The 20,991-nt window shown below is 40.4% G+C and overlaps 2 protein-coding genes across 2 annotated transcripts; one reads left to right on the plus strand and one right to left on the minus strand.

Annotated features, from left to right (window-relative positions):
• Positions 1-1,602: 1,602 nt before the first annotated feature.
• LOC130702884 (protein HBS1-like) lies at positions 1,603-5,998 on the minus strand. Its single transcript, XM_057524498.1, has 14 exons — positions 5,832-5,998; positions 5,696-5,764; positions 5,536-5,624; positions 5,203-5,470; positions 3,888-4,034; positions 3,676-3,808; positions 3,354-3,602; positions 3,050-3,279; positions 2,965-2,984; positions 2,674-2,884; positions 2,423-2,602; positions 2,152-2,351; positions 1,791-2,068; positions 1,603-1,705 (listed from the first exon to the last, which is right to left on the minus strand). Exons 1-13 carry the CDS (start codon positions 5,872-5,874, stop codon positions 1,814-1,816), a joined length of 2,094 nt encoding a protein of 697 aa, XP_057380481.1. The 5' UTR covers positions 5,875-5,998; the 3' UTR covers positions 1,603-1,705; positions 1,791-1,813.
• Positions 5,940-8,428, plus strand: LOC130703076 (cytosolic iron-sulfur assembly component 3-like). The gene is made up of 8 exons (XM_057524697.1): positions 5,940-5,970; positions 6,036-6,172; positions 6,245-6,349; positions 6,775-6,836; positions 6,899-7,098; positions 7,158-7,310; positions 7,369-7,983; positions 8,037-8,428. The coding sequence occupies exons 1-8, from the start codon at positions 5,940-5,942 to the stop codon at positions 8,270-8,272; spliced, it is 1,539 nt and encodes a 512-aa protein (XP_057380680.1). The 3' UTR covers positions 8,273-8,428.
• The last annotated feature ends 12,563 nt before the right edge of the window (positions 8,429-20,991 follow it).

The following is a 20,991-nucleotide window of genomic DNA, read 5'->3' on the forward strand; positions in this document are numbered from 1 at the left end:
TTTGAATTATAGAAGTGTTACGCACACACGCTGCCCTACGTTTTTTGATACGTTATTGATTACATTAAGTGTAGGGATCTGAAAGAAATGAAAACGCAACTTGTTATTGGGTTTCTAGGTTATTTATGCATGCAGACGTTAGGAGGGCGTGATAAGCGGAAAGGCAGACGGGATGGAGACATTGCTTGATTGGGAAAGCTACCGGATACCCCATAATCTATGGATCATTTCACTGTTTCCGTCGCCCAAGCGTCGTCGGTAAGTCTATAGCTCCCGTATATCTTTCCGGCTGTCTAGCCTATTATACTTCGCTAACCGTCAAAGTCACTCAATGCCCGTCCCAAAACTGAGCTACTCTCTGATTTGTAATTCCCCCGGTTTTGGTATTTCTAGTTCCCCCCAAAAGAAGCAAATCCGGATATAATATATTCAGTGTGGCTAGGAATTAAAATGGCGAGGGGGGGATGTACTATAAACAAGGAATGGACATGCAGCTGTGCAAATGCAAATCGTTTGATTTTGGCATCTGTTTTGTATGGTGGCGCAAAGCAGAAAAACAATGGCAATTGTCTGGTCGATTTGAAAGCATTCAACACGTCGTAAAAAAGAAAACGTACAAGTTTGGCTCATTTGTTTCGACTTGTCAAATGGCTTTGAAAGGGCGTTGCCCGTACAAGGACGGCGTACTGAAAAAAAGACGAAAGAAATTAACGCTTTTATCTATGCGATTTTCAACGCGTTTCGGCGAGTAGCAACAAAAACCAAAAATAGAAAGGCTCTACTCGTATTCGGAAAGCAAAAAAAAATATCGCTTTGGATTAACGCAATTTTTGTGTTTCTTTCTTTTCGAATTCATTCGTTGACTTTGATAGTAGGGAAATTGAAAGAAATCACACTTTCAATTGCACTTCATTGTCTTTATTTAAAATCCATTTACTTCACGTTAAGCACATCGGTGATGAAAGCTACTGTGTTTATAAGGAAAGCTTCAAAACCTTAACGAAATTTCTGTGCGGTTTAATTTTAAGAGGTTCTCTTCAAAAACGATTCGAGTGTTCGTGGAAAACTCTGACGTCCCAGAACGTGTTTCTACTCTGTTTTCCAGCGCCAGGAAACGAAAACACTTTTACTGTCACACTAAATAAATCCTTGAAGCTTACATAATAATAGATCGTGAGTGTTTTTAAAAACCGTTATTGGTTTTAATACCCAAAAGCACAAGTGTAATCCAGATCTCACGCCTTTACTTTTACTTCCTGTTCGAATTTTCAGTTCAGAAAGTCGATTTATCAGGAACCGTTTTTTTTTCTTTTGAAACGAATTGGACTCACGAACGGACAAACAATTTGGTCACTACATTGAGAAACCACGGGATTTGCTTTATTTGCTTAGAAGCCACACGCGTACAAGCTTGGCTATGTACACAACTGATTGGAAAATTCGGTGTGATGATAATAATTTGCAAATCGACTCGAAAAGACGCAGCTCATGAATAAATTGCACCTGGGCTCCGGCCAATAGCGAGTGTTAACAAATGTTTCAATTAGCATAAAAAGATGCAGCGATTGACAATCAAAAGAACACAAGACAAAAAGTAAATGCTTAGGGAAACCTCTTCTCTCATATATTGAGACCAGTGCGCAAAAACAAAAGATAAACGCAACACCACTGCCCGAATGGGAAAAAAACAGACCTCTTATCCAATCTGTAAAAAGAAAATAACAAACATAATAAATCAGCAACGAAGCAAACATCCTTAACAGAATGACGTAGTACCCCACGCAAAATACCTTAATGGCGAAAGACAGCCCGTTCACAGAATACCGGTAACGAGGCCTGCAGCGATGGTTGTACCGTTTGCTCGGATCATGAATCGACCTAATTCTCTATAATCCTTATAGAGTTCCATACAAATAGGTCGGGAAATCTCGATTTCCACCAGACCGCTGGTTTGTTTGGTTAAGCATCGAGGCCGCTTTCTAACCACCTCGCCCGTGCTCTTGTGAATCTGTGCAATCAATTTGCTGATCGTAGCTGCTTCGGACAGAGATTGATAATGAATGACCACCTGGGGGTGAAAACAAAAAACAAAAATTAAATATTACAAAAACTATTTGCGAAAAAGAATTTGTCTGTCTTCCTTGTTCGTACCGGATAACCCTTCGTGATTGGTATGTCAATATTGAATATCACAACACGCGCCTGAATCCGTGAGGTTACTTTAATCGGTTGGCTAGGGTCACACAAGACAGAACCAAGGCCAACATCACTTAGATCTGCACCACTCACAGTCAAAACAACTTGATCACCGGCAAAGCACGACCCCTTTGAAACCTCGTTAATGGCAATATCTTTATATCGAAAAACAAAATAAAATTAATAAAAAATCAAATAATAAAAAGGATTTTTTAAAAAGTATTACTTCTGATTTGAATAATTTCATTTAGCGGCATTATTAGAAGTTTATCAGCAGTTTGCATCATGCCACTTTCGAGACGACCTGCTAAACAACAACCCGAGCTGCCACCAACACTTTTAAAAATATCACTTATCACGAGCCGAGCGGGCCGATCCAATGGACGCTCTGGTGGCCGGAACTTGTCTAGCCAAAGCACATCAATAATTGTAAAACAACGAAAAAAATTTTTGATGAATTGATATGCACAGTTGTACCGATAGCTTGAAGCAATGTTGGTCCACTGTACCATTCAGTTAGTTTGGGTTCATCCAAAACTGTCAAGTTTTCTCCAGTTAGTCCAGACACTGGCACGTAGAACACATCCTGTTCTTTATAGCCAGCCTGCTTCAGAAAGGCACCCAAACGAGCTACAATTTCATTGAAACGATCGCGAGACCAACCGACCATATCCAATTTGTTTACAACCTGATCAACATTGAAAGTTAGAACTTGACCTAAAAAAATCCAAATACAATAAAAGAAAGTCCGGAACTAATGCTATTTACCACTCCCAACTGACTGACGCCTACGATAATAAAAAATCCGTTAGTTTTAAAGCCCTGTTAAAATAGGTAAGAAAAGTAAACTTACCGAGGGATCTGACAAGAAGGGCATGCTCCCTCGTCTGACCTCCACTTTCAAAGCCCGTTTCAAATTCGCCGGTAGTGGCATCAACAACCAAGAGGGCGACATCGGCTTGAGCTGCTCCGAAAATCATATTGGGTATGAAATCGCGGTGGCCGGGCGCATCTAAAAGCGTTATGGATTTGGTTTCGGTTTCGAATTGTGACTGGGCCACATCCATCGTGATACCACGCGATCTAGTAATTAACGGAGACATTCAGATACTTCTGTTTTAAGTTTGTAAAAAGACATTCTAGCGGTTAACACTGACCTTTCTTCGCCAGTTTCATCGAGCACCCATGCGTACATGAAAGATTGTTTGCCAAGTTTCTTAGACTCTTGTTCGTATTTGTGCATTTGCTTGGAAGACACTTGTCCCAAGCGAAATAGCATGTGGCCCATCAACGTTGATTTGCCTGCGTCGACATGCCCTACGACGACTAAGTTGAGCAATGCCTTGGTCCCACTTCTCTCCTTCACGTACTCGCTGGCAACATCTACGCGACTCTCGCGCGTGCGACTGCACACGCAGTGAGTTACACATAAATAAACAATTAATTAGTAACCAAAATATACGATTAGTTGAAAATTACGGTTGAGATTTGGGAGTGGCCGAAGGTGTAGCTGAAGGTGTAGCTTCTCGATCTGCCGGAGATGTGGAACGTGGAGTGGCGCCTGGAGTTCGGAGGTAGCCCAGCTGTCGACTAGTTTCTTCTACGGCCGATTCTGAGCATCCGCATGTTTTTAGAGAAGAAAAATGTTAACATTTTCGTACAACAACAGGTCGCATTCATAATAATACAACCTTGTTTTGTTGGCTGGCGGTCGGCTGAGCTGCTGGCTTCGGTGCTAGTCGAGGGCAACGAAAACCCGGTGGCAACAACTTTCTTTGCAGACACGACTTTCACTGGAGTCTTTCCATCTCGAAACTCTGATCCTCTGATTTTTTCCACTATTACCCGTTGAGGATCAAACGAAATCGATAAGCTTAAGGTACGATCAATACCAAATGGGATACGATGGGCTGAAAAAGTGAGCTCTGTATTGACGATCAACATCACTTAACAACAAAAAGGGGCAGACTTGGTTCCGACGAAGAATAATTGAAGACGAAAAAAAATTAAAAAATGTGTAAGACGAGTTTAGAAGGGGGCTGTTTAAATGACACGGAGGCGACTTTTAATAACATCATCCGGCGAAGGGGTCGTAAAATCGAATGGTTTTAAAGGTAATGATGCGTTAGATGTCATCACGGATCGATCAAATCTACGAAAGAGAGTTTTAGAGTGTTGGCCGTCTGTGGCCATTACGCGCCCTAACGGCGATGCTTGCTTGCAAATTAGTGCCATATCCAGTGGACTAGAGTCGACTACAAGTGGTAAGTTCGGAAGGATTTCTGCAGTTCTAGCTGACTGGACGTTTCTCCGTCCCTCAGCTATCGCGCATTTGCTTCGCAACGCCAAGGCCAAATCAAAGTTCCTCTCAACGCTTTGAATTTCTGGTTGGCTGTTCGGAAATTGGTTGGCTAATGGTCGATGAAGGCGAGGCGCATGCACCCCCGGCCGACTATGTGGTTGCAAATTTACTCTTGCCAACTCAGATAAAGAAGGACGAGTTATACTTGTCCCTAGGCTTTTAGACTGGTTCGGTTGACCTAAGCTTATTTTTGCCAAATCAGCTAACTTTGGTTTAGCAAGAACCTGACCATTCCCTGTATTAACTATTGAACCCTGTTTAAAAGGCGCTATAGGATTAGGAGTCGGCCTCTGCAAAGTTGGATTTCTCTTTGATAAATGAAGCGTGGCAAGTTGACTCATGCTTAATTTTTCTGTACTTAAACTAGATGTGATATCTTACCTTATTGAACAGCATCCCAAGGAAAACAGACACGAGAAGACGCCCCAACCAACATATAGAAAAATAAAACGTGTAAAAAGAAACGATTAATTCAATGTAAATCAACAAGAAATGAATCATGTAAACATTAGACTATAAAAATTTACATGATATCTAGCAATCACTAACAGAGTCTGAAATATTAAATAGAAATGACTTTTTATGATAAATGGTAGACTGATTACAAAAAATGGTAAGAGCCTGATGTACCCCAATGTTAATACCTTGAATCACAGGCGCTGGTTTTGATTTGACGATTGATTTTGTGGGTTTGCTTAATGAGGAAGCAACAGAAGTCTTCAACAGTTGGTCAAGAGCCTTCTCTGCATCAAAGTTACATGCTAGAATGGCATCAATGCCAGCTTGTTCTGAAAGTGCATCCCCCATTCTGTCACGAAGAAGATCAAGGCAGGAATACAATTGGGCTTGTTCTAATTCACCTAAGGGGGGTATTCTAGAAGGTGCACCAACATCATTTCCATTTTTGGATTCCTAATATAACAAAGTTATTAATTTTTTGTTTACAGAAAATTTCAAGAAAGGATATTGGAATGTACATCTGTAATCAGTTCATCTTCCTCTGGAATATCTGACTGAATATATGCAGACATCTGATGTTCTTGACTTCTATCATAAAGGAAGTGCTCTGCATAGGTCAAGCAACATTGTAAACAGCACAATTGTAATAAGATATAAGTGTTGAATTATGAAAATTACGCATGCTGGGCGAGGAGGCATAATCATCTTCAACAGAATGGCCATAGACGTCATCATACCCATCATACTCTAGAATACAAGTGTTAACAATGAATGTAAATGGTATTTACATTACTTAAAACTATGCCAATTATACCTTCATCGTAATTCATAGTTCGAATATTCCTATGTCTAGCCATACTGTTATGGTGAATCGTCTGAGGATAATTGAAATAAATTGAATTATTAAAAACAAATTATCAGGATGAAAACTATTCCTTCCAAGGAATTCTTATGTGATCAAGACGTTACGATAGTGAATTTCTTCTTGTGGATCTTGTAGCAGACATATACTAAACAGCATGCGAAAAAACAAATGAGCAACGCCAGCCAGCGAAACTGAACAACAACAAACTATCAAACAGCATGGCCACCAGTTCAAGATTTAGCAGTGTTATACAGTTGACAGACTTGGATGACTTCATAACTCCTTCACAAGTATATTTTCAAATATGAGGCAAAAAATGGTTCCAAATACCTAAAAGAAATTATGCAAATTTATTTATTTAGGAGTGCATCAAGCCAGCTAAAACACAAAATGCTAGACAAGTTACATCTTCAGGAAGTGCCAAAATCCAAATTGGGGATGATGGCTCTTACTCGCAACTGAACAAGGTGGAATTCATATAATTTTATTTTTAGCAGTTTAGTTTAATCTATTTTTATGTGAGATGACACCAATATTCTGGTCAACCGTAAAGTGTTTGGTTATGTCACACGTTTCCATCAGTTAGATTATGTAATTTGAGCAATTTATCAAACTTCCTTAAGGGTAGAAAGAAGACCAACGCCTGCAAAGAGTATTGGTGCACCCAAATTTTGGGCTATGTGCAGTTAGACAAATTCCATTGTTATAGGTCATTTAAGATACATTTTAATTTATCTACATTGAAGTGAATACTTTTCTCTTTTAAAAATAAGTAACAGTTTTGGATTGAGTTCATGATTTCATACTTTAATGATAATTTAGCATGCATTTCTGCTTAATCTTCAACAAAAAATCAGAATGAAAAATGTTACTTTTCTATTTTTTTTTTAAGGAGGGAAGACCTGAAAAATTACAAAAAGCACAAATAACACTTAACGACTGTTTGGCCTGCAGGTGATTTTTAATGATGAGTAGAATTAAAGTTGTAGGTGTAATAATACTATTCTAAATTATAGTGGTTGTATAACATCGGCTGAGAGTGTTTTGATTGGCCAACAAAACCATATGGAGTTCCTGAAGCTATGTAAAGACATTGAGCTATCATCACCCAGCAGATCCTTTGATAAAATTGTAGTGGGACTCTCATGCCAACCTATTCTTTCATTTGCAAACAAGTTTCAGATACCTCCTGAAGAAGCAAGAGCCAAACTTTCAAGTATCTTTCTGTCTATTAGATTGTTGTCCAAAACTCAAAAATGATCTAATGGAACGTAGCTCTTTTTAGGCAACTGGGCGCCGCAAAAGTATTTGATGTGGAATCATTTTCAGACCTGTGTTTACTTGAGTGTGGACAGGACTTTGTCCATCGATACAGAGAACAATCAACCAATTCAACTTCGATTCCTGTACTTGCATCTGCTTGCCCTGGTACCATAGCCCTACTCTAATGTTATATCAGATTTACTGACATATCTTTTACGTCAAGGCTGGATATGCTACGCCGAGAAAACTCATGGAAATTGGATTTTGCCACATCTTAGCGAGGTCAAGTCTCCACAGCAAATAGCGGGCGTCCTTATCAAAGATGTACTGCCCAACGAACTTCAAACGAGTGCTTCTCGTCTGGCTGTCGTCATGATTATGCCATGCTTCGATAAAAAACTGGAGGCTTCGAGAAGTGACTTCTTTCGCGACGACCAACAAAGCAAAGATGTCGACTTTGTTATAACTCCCGTAGAAATCGAGCAGATACTGGAAGAATTAGCTATAGAATTCGTTGACTTAAGTCCATCTCAAATTGATTCTCTGGGTGGTACAACGGATACATCATGGAGCGTACCGTCTGGATCTGGTTCAGGAGGTTATGCCGAACATGTTCTACGTTTTGCTGCCAAGGAGCTTTACGGCATGACACTGGGACATGTTAAGTTTCAGCCACTAAAAAATTCGGACATCCGAGAAGCTTTCGTTGAAAAAGATGGAGAGCACGTTTTAAGTGTGGCTATTGTCAACGGATTCCGAAATATTCAAAACCTTGTACAAAAAATGAAGCGAAAGAAACGTACATATGATTATGTCGAAATTATGGCCTGTCCATCCGGTAAGTTTTCAGCCTACATTTGAGTAAACATTTAGTAACACTTTAATCTTTAGGTTGTTTAAATGGCGGAGCACAATTGCGGACAGAATTGATGGAAACGAAGACACTCACAGCTAACATGGAGGCTCTTCATGCTAAGCTTGAGCACCGACAAGTCGATGACGTTAGAGTAAATAAATTAAATCATGTCTGGCTTGGTAAGGCGTCACCTGAGGAACACCTGAATAAGTTGAGAACCAGCTATCACGCTGTACAAAAGTCAACAAATGCCTTAACTGTGAAGTGGTAACAAACAAATTGTTAGTGTGTCTGTTTAATTTTTTGAAGTGATCAAGTAACTGACAGACAATCCTATTCACAACAAATAGTGTTGGCGTTTAAACAGCGTTTTGAAAATCTATATTACATTGTTGTATTCGCGTAATATAGGGGCAGAGTCTAGGTACATTTGGTTTTGCCGTATGGTTACTACAAACTAGAAACTTCTCGTACACCCTAATGGCTGGCCATATTGCTGTCTATGGCATATTGTGGAGAAAGGTTAAATATTTTTATATCTTCTTGTAAGAAGCCACTGTATGTGACGCCGCCGCTGGATTTGGAAGATGGACTCCTCTGATGAATGCCTTCCGTTTCGGCTTTGTTGGAATCATTCTCTTTCGAGTCCACTATCTTCTTTCAGTTACCATCTTTAGCCCAGATGTAGATGTAGCTTAACTGACTTCACTTATTAATCGAATCTATGCGAATCTGTATACCGGCATTTAATCAGAGCTAGCAGATCCGGTTTTTTCCCCCCACTCATAATAAAAGCTTTCTGGCCATTTAAAACTTTTTCTGCACTAAAATCTAGGACCCCTGTGCTAGTTGAATTCCAGTCTGAGCTTTCTAGGGTAACCAGCTGGACACACTTGTGAATTTTCCAGATTCTATTTGTCCAGTGTTTCAGTTTAATTACGGTTAAGCTCTGATAACGCTATATTTTCCGGTTGTGCTTTATGCTGCTAGCCAATTTTTACTACAAATTAACAAGTTTTATTACTGCCATAGGTTGCCTGATAGGCTAGCCAAGAGTTAAAGAATAGAGAAGTCCAAAGGGAACTTGTGCTTTGTGAAATGAAAGCCTTCCCTCCGTTTTTAGACAAGGTCAGAGCAGCCGTTTAACGACTATACGATAATGGAACGTCCATGCTTTACGTTCCTGGAAGTCTAGTCTCAGGAGGTATTCAATGTCAAAGCTTTATATATAGATACTGCACACGTGTGTGTCATTAAGGCCTTCTGCAGACATTTTTTAAAAACGAACTTTTCTTTTGAAGTCTGTACCAGTCCTTCTAGAATGCTAGGATTGGCGATATAGGAATACACCCTCTTTTTATGAGTAAAACGCCCCTTCAACCAATAGGAATCGCTTTAAGAGAATTCGTCTGGCAGATAACCATTGCAGCACGTATTGCTGTTCCAGTCGCTCCAGAGGTGTGTTGCATTGGTTGTTCTTGGCTGTTCTCGAAATTCGGTTGCTGCTTCTCAGTCTCTGATAAATGCTCAGATGGGATGCTTTGTTTTCAAATTTTCTGCTCCGCTACTCTTGTCAGAAATGGATAAATAGTAGCATAGTAGAACTTTAGATAGCAAAGCCTGTCATGCGGGCATTGTAGTGACTTCCATTTTATTATTTCTGGCGGACATTTTGTTTTAAATCGGTGTAAGTGTGCATGTGTTAAGTAAAAAGTCAAATTTTATTCCGTGTTTACCCTGTGTGCAGCAGGGGTGATGTAGAGTAATGTGTAAACAAAATGTAAAAAGGTCCACGATCTCTCGTCGGCTTCTCAACAGCTGCAGATGAATGCGAGCGAGTAAAAATACGTATATAGGGCATCGTGGAAACTTGTTTTTCCGGTATAGGGGTAAATAATTTCACAGAGTGTTCAGTATTATTGGATACATCGCCGTCTTCCTACGCGGGGCTTCCCATCTGTTTCTTGTAGTGTTGGAAGCGTTTTCTTCCGTAGTTGCGGTGCTGGAAGCCTCTTGTAGGATGCCGTCATCGTCTTCGCAGTCGCGGCGAACACGTTTAGCAGAGGGCAACCATGGCCAGCGTGAATCGTCGTCGGCCATCTTAGATTGTTGTTATTATTGGCATGTTTTTCCGATTGCGACTCGGGAGTCTTAGTTTTGGTTCACGCGGTGACCTTGACTGGAAATTTACTGGTAGATTCCTCTTGAGTTTGTGAGGTAAACTAATTCCTAATTAATGCATTGTGGGTTGATTATCATTTAATATTTTAAGTCTTAGTTATCATGTTTCGATTTAACATTGCTTTGGTTATTGAAGTCGGCTTGCTATATGGCTAGATGGCTTATAGGCATAGCCCTTGACTACGTCTCGGGAGTCTTGGTTCAATGCTCGCCTAAGGCGTTGTTGAGCTACCTCAAACTGATATTCCTTTATGTTGTATTTAGCCAAAAAAATTATATCTACGAACGACAAGACGCGAGGGACATTTTTTTTCTTCAGTTTTTTTTTCTTCTTCTCCGCTTCTTTTATTAGTTTAAGCTTATTTTAATTTTCTAACACCGCCGTAACCTTTTTTTTCTGTATGTATGTCCTACAATGAATAATTAGTGGTAGCGTATGCATTCTAGTGTGTTTATTTTTGTTGCGTTAGGATAGTGAATATAATGTGAAGGTGGAAAAGTTTAGGGAGAGAGTCCTAGACTACAAGGAATATACACATTGCTATTGGGGTGGGAGTATATAAAATTTTTCAGTGTCCTTTTCGCCCCCTTTTTTTCTTGCTGTGGTCCTTAGTGTTGGATGTTAGGGTCGCGCCTCTGTCGTTTTCGAGCTGTGTCCCACAGGTCTGAGGACCAGTTGTAAAGATGAGGATGACGTTTCGGGGGGTCCGGGTCCAAAATTAACTTCAGGGTATTTACTGCGCATCCCTAATCTTCGGCGAAAAGGTCTGCGTTCAGTTGGCGTATTAGCGCGGTCGTCCTTTCCTCGATGCGACGCACGTAGCGTTGGCGCTCGATCTCACACGACTCCTGGCTGTCGTGATCCGGAGAAAGAGGCGTCTGGCTGTCCACCTCGACCGTGTAAAGCATCTTCCCGTGTGGGAAGACGGACTTTACCGAAATTAAGACAATAAATGTAAATCGAACTCGAGGCGTTTTACCCACAATGACGTCTGTGTTTATTATAAGCTAGGACATAAGAAATAAAAAGACAAGAGAACAAAAGACGAGAAGAAACATTCAGAAAACAAGTTAAAAGAAGGAACAATTAAACAGGGTCTTACCGTGAACTCACGAGTGAAAAAATGGAAGATAAAAATGACACAAGACGAGCTTGGAATTCAGCTTCCACACAGGCAGAGTTTGGAACGCAAGAATTGGCACAGAACGTCTGAGAAGACTCAAGACGAGAACGAGTTTTCTACTCAAAAGGTTTGGTTACTGAAACATTAATTAAGGCACAATACTACTCAAATAAGCAAGGAAAAATGACTTAGGGCAACTACTCGGCACGGCTGCAACAACTTGTCTGATCTTCCTCAGATGCTGGGTTAACCACGGAACTTTGCATATTGCAAAGTGGCGTGATTGGGAGGAGCTTGTAGGCTTCACGCGGTTAACCAATCAAAAGGACGCGTTCAATATGGTGTGATATTGGTGACGTATCGTCTGCGTGAATCAGCTTGCAGGTGTTCATCTAGGTCAGCTGCACTGCGTATAGTGTTGCAATTGTCGTGCCCAGACTTGTATTTACTACTGAAGCAAAAGCGAGAAAAGTTAAAGTAAGATATATTCGGCTTCGTTACATCACTCCCGGCGGCGTGAGATTACGTCCCGTAATCAGAGTTGATGCATCGGAATCGATTCGGGAGCCGCAGGTCTTGGATCATCGGAAGGGCGACAGCAGACAGCCCAGATGAGGGTAAAAAGACCGCAGGCATAGCAAATGCGCAAGAAGATAAGCACCAAAAGACATAAAATGCCGATGAAGAAATAATTCGTGATGGTGTCCCACCAAGATGTATAAGTTCCGACACTGGCTGATGTCATTAAGACGGTCGACGCACTGTATTTGTGGTGTAAGGCAAATTCAGGTGCAGGATGTTCATTAATCGCGGCGGCTATATCGGCCATAATGTTCATATGATTTAGCATATTGTCAGTATATGCCGGGTTGCTTCGATGGTCGTAGTCGAGAAACTCGACATTTTCATACCGAAAAGAATGTGCAAGTGCTTGTTCCGGTAACACAATGTTTGCTTCGATTGGTTTCCATGTGTCGTTACGGAAGGCGTAAGGTTTGTCGTTAAAATTAACGAAACCGTTAGTCCAATAACAAGGGGAATATTTAACAAGTTCCCATCCGTCGAGATTAATGGTGTAATTTTGAAATTTCGGCTGCGGTCCGCAAGATGTCAGTATAGTCTCAAATGGAACATTTAAAGTTTTACATTGAATTAATACAACTGTTTTTCCAAAGGCCTGTAATTTCGTGCATTGTGGTAAATTTAACTGCGAAGCTGCTAACCATCCGTTATATTGAGCCGTTGTAACGGCCCTTTCGTGTTTGGCCTTGCGAGCTTCACATTGCATTAGTCGAATTTGTCTTGCTAATTCATTTTCATGATCAGTAAGTTGGTCTCGAATATATTGTATATTCGCGGGTACGTTTAAATTTTCATCGGTAGATGGCGCCGGAGTCACCAAAGTGGTTGGTAAATTTTCCATGATGGCCGCCGCCGAAACGGTGAGTTTCGATTGGCCGATGATCTCGAACGACGAAGTTCTATTGGTGCATTCGTTTTGTAGGGAGGCACAGCGTGTTGTAGGTGTCAAATGAAAATCAAGTTGTCTGGCGTCATCTTGTAGCCTGAAAATTGTTTCGTCGCCCGGTAGACGAACCAGTGTACCTATCCCATCTTCCACTAGTCGGGTTTTCGGTTTAGTCTTTTGTGTATAGGTTTTGTCCCAAATTAATGTTAAGTGATTGTGTGATAAATTTCCAGTCGTGGCGGAAGCTGTTCCGATTGGTGTTGTAAAATCGGCGTCTTGGTGTAGTTGAAAAAGTTGCACTTTCTCCAAAACACAGTTTATAATTTCAGAATCAATTGTCTGTAGCCAATATCCGAAAATGTCAGGTTCACGATCAAATATAAATTTATCGTCTGAAAAAATCATTCGATTTTCGTCACATCGTTTTTGGTTAATCATTTCATTGCACTCGGCGGGTGAAGTGTCAATCGAAATCCAGGAAATTTAGCCGCGGCACGGTCTTCACTATAAATTGCATATTTCACTTTCACGGCCTTATTATCGGGCGCAATCGCTTGGCAATTGTCGTCGGAAAATTGGAGTATTCCCGTCTTTAATGGTTCGGAACAATCGCATACGGTTGTTTGAAATGCCTGCGGGTGTAGCCCGTAAAGACATAGCAACAGTATGAATGGAATCAGCGACATTTTCTATAGAGGGCAACATATAATAAACATTACAATCAACATCAACAGTGGAAGGTATAGATAAAAGCATAATACAACATCATGTGGGTTTCTTAAAACTAAATGAGTAATATATAAAGAAGGTAAAATAAAAGCAAAAGCAGAAGTTATATATGACGGCAATTAAAAAGGTCAACGATCTTCCGTCGGCCCGTAAACAGTTGCCGATGGTCGCTAGCGAGCAAAAATACGCATGTAGTGCACGGAAAAACATTATGTATCTAATATAAGAGTAAGTATTTTTATGCGGTGACTGGTGTCATTGGGAAGAAGAAAGAATAATCTCAATGATGCAAAAGAAAAATTCGGGAAACAATGCATCGATTAGACAGGAGAAGAAGAAAATGCATGATATAATTGTAACGACGGGGAAAAACACAGGTCAATTTTCATTAGAGTGACACAAAGGCGCATACGGATAGGGTACAAGGCAAGTGAAACACGAGCAAGGGAAGAGAAAAAAAGGGCGCGCTTGGTGGGCTTGGAGGGTGCATTTTTCCTAAGCTCAACGTAAGGCGTAACACAGATGCTAATAGCTCAAAAGGTAGAGCGCTCGGCTGTGATGCTGTGGGTCTGAGGTTCGAATCCTCAGTAGGACTAGATAACTCATCCATTAATGAGGGTTCTAAGCTACGAAAAAGGTTATACTTCATTCTTTATGGTAAATAAAACGACGCGAAAGCTAACTTTTATTTTCTAAGTCCAACGCATGAGAAATGGTATGGGGAAAGAAGTAAAAGGGCGCTAAAGGGAATGAAACATATGGGGAAGAAAGAGAAGCGGCTCGTGCGAGACAAGGGAAATTTGTCCCAGACACACGGAGTTGGGGAAAAATAGGCGGAAGATAAAATTTTGGGAGCTTATGTCTATTGTTTTGTTTAGAAGGACCAAAGGGCAGGGAAGAACTGCATGAAATGAGAGAGACGAGAAGTTAAAAGAAGAGAAGGAGAAGAAGAAAAAGAAAATTTAGGGGGGAGTTTCAGAGAATTCTAATTTGTATAGTAAAGTCGAACGCATGAGAATATCTTTCCCATGCGCCGCTATAGGGAGGGCCCTCTTTTTTTTTCTTTTAGTTGTTGTCTTTTGGATGGAAATCTTATGGATCGTGACATATTTATTTAAAATCAAGTGGGGCGAGTATTGTTGGTAGCTGGATGTATTTTTTTTTTTTTTTTTTTTGTTAGGAAACATATGACAGCATACAGATACATTCGGGATTGGGGTTACAAGGGAAGACAAAATTCAATCTTCTTCCGGCGGCGGAATGGGACGGCGGTTTTCCGGGTCCAGATCCAGGATTGAAGCAAATACTTCGGTTGCCTGGCTCCATTCTTCACGTTCGAGGAGTTGAACGAGTTCCTCCGTGCGAGCTCTCGTCAGCCTGGCGATTCTCCACCGATTTTGGAGATGGTGCTGGAAGTTTCTCAGCCCTGATCCGGATGGGCGCCGGTGGTCTAGGGCTTCCCGCATGGCCCGGTCCTTCTCTTCCACTGTTGAAGAGGTGCTAGTAGCTTCCGCCACTATGAAGGATCGTTCAGCGGTAAGACCGTGACAGATTCGTTTCCAAGGAGGCATCCCCGTTTGACGGGAGTGATTTTCGGCCATCGTGTAGAATAGCAGTGGTTCTCTTGGTAGCTTCGGTAGTGCTGTTGATCTCCAGTGATGAATTGAGAGTGGAGGCTCAGCGTTCGAACCGCGTTGACTTATATGGTCAAAACTTCCACTTGTAGGTTACCACTTCTTCACATCTATGTTTTTTTTGTTTTTTTTTTTCAAAAGTTCGAGTTCAACACTAAGTCCCTCGAGGTGGCCCTCGATTGTTTTAGCAGGTGTCAGTTTTCGCTGCCGTTGTCATGAGGGGAATTATTTATTGCTGTGTAGGGTCGAGTAGCATTCTTCCAAGGGCGCACATGGTTCGTTTTTCTTTCATTTTTTTTTTTTTTTTTTTTTAAATTTAGATTCACTACTGTTTATTAAATGGTTATAGAGAAAGAAGGAAAAGTGAAAGAAGAAATGACGAAGTATAGTGCTTCTACACGTGAATAGGGTTAATTAGGCGTAATTTGGGTATATCAACTTGAGAGGGATTCGGAATATAGGCGTTGGCTACGTGGCATAACGTTAGAGCTTCTGACTTCGACTCGGGAGTCTTAAGTTCGAATCACGCCGTGACCTTGACTAAGAATTTAACTGGTAGATTCCTCTTGAGTTGCTGAGGGTAGCTAATTCTTAATTGTTATTCTGTGGGTTGATTAACAATAAATGTTAAAAATTCTAATTATCCTGTTTCAAATTTTCGAATGTTGCTGAGTATTGAAATTTATATTTATACAACTATATGGATAGTTGTTATAGCCCTAGAATATGGTTCAGAATTCGAAGGTTCAAACCGCGCTATGATCATAGCTCGAAAAATTTTGTAAGTACCTCACGAGTTGCGAAGCTGATGAATTTATAACTATTTTGCTATGATTGAATTTTTATTAGATATTTGAAGGTTCTGGTTTGGGCTGAGATTGTTTTGATATATAAGATGGGGTGTACATATATCTCTAGACGCCATAGCGACACAGCCCACACCACCACTCGGGAGTCTCAGGTTCGAGTCTCGGCTCAGCCTTCATTGCAAACCTTAAAATGAACTATTTTCTTTTTTTTCTAAAATTAGAGTTGTGAAAACTTGAGGGTCTTTGGTTCAATCCTTGCCTCGGCTGTTTTTTGAAATACCCCTAAATCGATATGTTAGCTTTTATTTTTTATTTTCCTACATTTCCTTTTTCCTTTTTCATTCGCCTGTTCTAGATCGTCGGTTTATTTAAAAGTTTGTTTTAAATAGTAATATAATGAAAGATCTATGCATCCTACTGTGTTTATTCGATTTACTTTTGTAGAGAATATAATGTGAAGGGGGAAACAAAATTGTTGGATAGAGTCCTAGCCTATGGGGAATAAACACATGTTTCTACTGGGGTAGGGGTAAATAAGGGGAAAGAGAAAAATGTCTTGTTCGTGGTCTTGATCCTTTTTTGTTTTCCGTTTTCTTATTGTGGGATGGTGTGTAGTGTGCATAATGTTAAATGATATTAAACAATGCACGTATTTGTTTCGCATGAATGTATTAACTCCTGACACAGCACGATACATTAAAGCACTCTATAAGTCACGGTGTTAACTCCTTGACGTCGCAACCGTGGGCGCGTCTTTTATAGATAACGCGGGATCGTGAGTTGCGACTCAAGGTGTGGACGTGGCTGCCTACGTGGCTGTAGGCTTCCTTGGAAGCGTCGTGGGTGGTAAGTAGATGCTTGGGTGCCTCGTTGCCGTGCGTGGTAGGGGTGCCGGTGATTGACAGCTCGCTGCACTGGATGAGGAGTTAGCCTCATCACATTCCTCCCTCTTTTAAAGAATTGGCTTGCCAGTTAATAAAAGGAGGGTGTTTTATCAGAAGTGGGAATACATGGGGATAGATAGTGTGGGAATTTTTTTTAAACATGCCCTTTTTTACCTTTAACCGAAGAGTCGACTTATTTCTATTAATATTGGTGGATATTCTTAAGTTTGTTAGTAGGAGGGGTAAGTGAGGTATTTTCTTTTTGTCCAACGCGTGTGGATTGAAGACTATTATTATAAGTGAGTATTGTAGTTTCATTTCCTTTTTCCGATGATTATTTCTTGTTTCTTGTTAAGGAATCATCCTGGGTATGCCCGCTACCGCGATCTATACCCCATCCGGTTTACTCGGATCCTTTGGTGGTTGGAGTCGGGGAAAGATGTTTATCATCCGACTTCCGGTTCCTCGTGGTTTGTGAAGGAGGTTCTCCACGAGGAGCGTGAGGGTCTGCTGATGTTGCAAGGCCTTTGCCATTATCTCCGCTCCCTTCGTGATGGTGATTTTTTTTAGTTCCGAGTGACCTGTTGTATTGATGTTTTCCTTTCTTTTCGATGTTCTTGATGAAATACAGTACTTTGTTATACGCAAAATCTTGTTCGTGAACTGTCTCAATCATGCTTGTCATATATGGTGGGTGGGTAAGGGGAAAGGTAGGTATGTTAGTAGTTGTGTCTACTTATTTGGTTACATATATCTACTTTTCCTGTTTTTCTCTTTTTTTTCTCTTTTTTTTTTTTTTTTTTTTTTTTTTATTTGCAATCTGCTTCCAATATAGAAGTTTTGCTACTTAATATGGAGGGGAAAGATATATAATTTTAGTATTGAAAGGTATTTTTGAGTTTTATTTGCTTTGTTTTATCTAATTTTTTTTTTTTTTTTTGAAATTTTCCTTTACCGAATGGGAAACAGTCATCTAATCAGGAAACTATTGGTATCAGAAGAAATTGTGTTTTTTTTTTTTTTTTTTTTTTTTTCATTTTTGGGGTGCTATCAAACACCCATCATTCCAGCATAGGCCTCTACCTGGAATGATGCGTGTATCGTTGTGGACATTGTTACATGTTCTTAATGGAATCATCGGCATTCCTTGTTCAATATCTTGTGGATTTTCTATTTTTCTACAAGAGTTAAATATGGTCGTAAATGGAATGCACACAATACAAGCATAGCCAATGGTTATGGTAAGTGCAATTACGCAAACTGCTAGTATCCCATATTTGAATATGGTTACCCAGCTGGTTAGGTCCCAAAAGTTGTTTTGGGCTTTGTTATCCAATACCAGTCCGGAAAGTGAATTGGTATTGGATTGTTGTATTCGACCAACTAGTTCGGTGAGAACGTTTAGTTGCTCGACATTACTTGTCTCATACATCGAATGATGTTGTGGCAAATAATCGTAGGATTTTAGAGGTAATTCCTCAAAAGCTTTAATCAAATTCAGTTTTAATACATGAATGGATGGTTCCTGCAACTTCCATTCGCCATTAATCCATGTATAAGTCTTATCGTTTAAATTTACATATTGCCCGCTCCAGAAACAATCCTGGAACGGATGTAGCGACCAGCCGTCCCTTCCGACAGTAAAATTTCCATTTAAACCTGTCTGAAAGAATGGCTGATAGCCGCACTGCGTTTGCACGGCTGTTATTTTAACTGGAACTGTCTCGCATTGTTGTAATACGAGACTCTTTCCATTTCCTGTTATTCTAGTGCACATTTGTAAATTTAATGCGCGAGCTGCTAATAATCCGCTTGTCTGGGCCAGAATCATTGCCTGATTTCGTTGTAAAGCGGTTATTTTGCAGTATAGTTGTCGAACTTCATTTGCTAACTGAGTTTCGTGTTTCACGGTCTGACCCTCGATGTACTGTCGATTTTCGACATCGAGTAACGAACGGATGTTGGCCGTCAGTTGTGTATTGTTGCTCGAGATGTCTGTTATCTCGCTGGAATCGTTTAATTCAAGGAATCTTTCTTGTTGTTTTTTACGGTTTCTACCTTCCCTACGTCTTTTGATGCTGTTGACATCTTCTATCTTTTCTAATGGAAAAAGTGTAGGACCAAGTGTTCTCTGGAAAACCCATTCCTGTATTCTTTGCGAGGAGTCGCATGGTATTGCGCGCACTGTTTTATCTTCGTAAAACGGTGTTAGACAATAAGGGTTATCTTTAAGCGCGAACAGCCTGTCCACTACATTGTAGTTCCACAGGGTTCGGTTTCCTGATTCACTGTCACAAGGTGTCGTTCCTAACGGTGTTACACAAGTTGTTGTTGATGCAATTCGTAGCTTCCCATTGACATACGCAAACTCTTGCTTTGGGTAACTGTCTTCTGAGGAGCTTTGATTGCAAAACTGTAAGGTGAGTGTTTGCTTTTCTGTTATCGTTAGGCAGTAGTCTAAATTTGTTGTTGGTTGGATTTTTCCATATAACGCCGGTGGGTTAAATGGAATGTGGTCACTAATCTTATCGAATTGCTTGGTTTTTGTTCTGTCTACAGTGGTGATTCTTGGTCTTTTCTGTTCCTGAAGTCTATCATTTTCATCTAACGTTTCATCTTCGGAATCCAACAATTCTACTAACCAAAATTGATAGATGTTCCCATTTTCACATGGTTCTACTGATATGGGGTAATCTAGCGTGATATTTACAGCTAGACAGTTCCCTGTGTGCGCCTGAATGATTCGAAATGGAATTAATTCTGGCGTCATTGGGTTGGGGTCGAGAATCCAAATGTCTGTTGGGTTCTCTTCTTCATCGTTGTTCGTTCCGCATCTCTTCACACCTGTGTTGTTTGCTGTGAATTGATGAATGCAATGTTGAAGGAAACTTTGCATTATCATGCCATTCGGAAAAAATTTGAAGTTTTGACCGTTCACTACTGCTTTCTGTAATTCTTTTCCGGGTGTTAAGGTGTTGTCGAATGAGCATGGCGGGACTGAAAATTTTCCGCTTCGTGGTAAGTAAGCTAAACAGCGGCTAGAATTGCTTGCTAACATTAAGAAACCTGAAAGTTCCCTTGCATAGCTTCTTTTCTGACGCTTAGTATTCTCGTGGATTTCTATGTACGTATCGGGTAAGCCGATTACTGGAAATACAGTTACGTTTGTACAGATCTGTGTTTTATTAGAAGAGATTATAAATTCTAATTGCGATGCGTGGTCTTCTATTCTACTTTGTTTCTTACTTCTAGTTAAGTTACCGCGCCCTTGAAATACTGAGTTGATTTCGCAAACCGGTTCTTTCGGGTCTGGGGATTTCCAAACTATTGTCAAATCGTTGTGATTTGAGAATTCTATGGTACTAGAGTTTGCTAAAATTCCAAAAGGTGATAATACGGGGCAATCGTGACATTCTTTAGTTAATTGGATGATTTGCGTGACACAATTTTTAGTTGTATACGCCTGCGTGGTCATCCAATAACCTTCTCCTTCCGGTTCTTGGAGGTATCGGAACGTCTTCCCGTCTTTAGCCATTGGGCTGGTAACGCAAGTATTTGGATATTGAGCGGTGGCCCAACATTCATTGGCGCTTACTTTAAGAATTTGTTTTTTAAAAATGGTATCATGGCTTAACAAGAAATTTGTGGAAATTTCTTTTGTCGCGAGCCACTGGGTACAAGCATACCCTTCCCATGTTATTGGTTCCTTGTTTTTTGTTAGTAACGTATAGATTACTTTTGTCGGTATTTCTATTGGTTCGGGATGTGAACAGTAGTCTGGGTCTTCTAAATCTATTGTACCTTTTGTTATTGGCTGGGAGCAGTTGCAAGTGTTGATGGTTATTGGCTGAACTAGGCCTACGGCTAGAGCGAGGACAAGGCTCGAAAATACGATATTCATCTGTAATGGCATTACATTTCGGTTATCAGTCTTTTCGGTTGTTTAACTGCTTGTCTTAATGATCTTCTAACGGGAATTGCTACACTTGGTTGTTTCTTCCGTCTTTCTCTAGGCTTTTTTACCGGTGTGGTTTCACTTTCTATAGGCAACTGTTCTCTTTCACTTCTCTCGCCAGTTTGTTCGGTTACCGTTTCGCTTGCGGCTCTTTCCCTTTCTTCTTCTTCTACTAACTGTGACTCTTGTACTCTTCTTTCCCTTTC

Source organism: Daphnia carinata, chromosome 5, assembly GCF_022539665.2.
Source record: "Daphnia carinata strain CSIRO-1 chromosome 5, CSIRO_AGI_Dcar_HiC_V3, whole genome shotgun sequence".
Lineage (NCBI taxonomy): Eukaryota > Metazoa > Arthropoda > Branchiopoda > Diplostraca > Daphniidae > Daphnia > Daphnia carinata.

Coding starts and splice junctions, on each gene's coding strand:
- LOC130702884 (XM_057524498.1), bottom strand. CDS start 5,874: ATGGCTAGACATAGGAATATTCGAACTATGAATTACGATGAAG. Junction 3,280..3,353: donor GATGAAACTGGCGAAGAAAG/GTCAGTGTTAAC, acceptor GTTAATTACTAG/ATCGCGTGGTATCACGATGG. Junction 2,885..2,964: donor GCGTCAGTCAGTTGGGAGTG/GTAAATAGCATT, acceptor AATGTTGATCAG/GTTGTAAACAAATTGGATAT.
- LOC130703076 (XM_057524697.1), top strand. CDS start 5,940: ATGAAAACTATTCCTTCCAAGGAATTCTTAT. Junction 6,173..6,244: donor ACTTCATAACTCCTTCACAA/GTATATTTTCAA, acceptor TTATTTATTTAG/GAGTGCATCAAGCCAGCTAA. Junction 7,984..8,036: donor AATTATGGCCTGTCCATCCG/GTAAGTTTTCAG, acceptor TTTAATCTTTAG/GTTGTTTAAATGGCGGAGCA.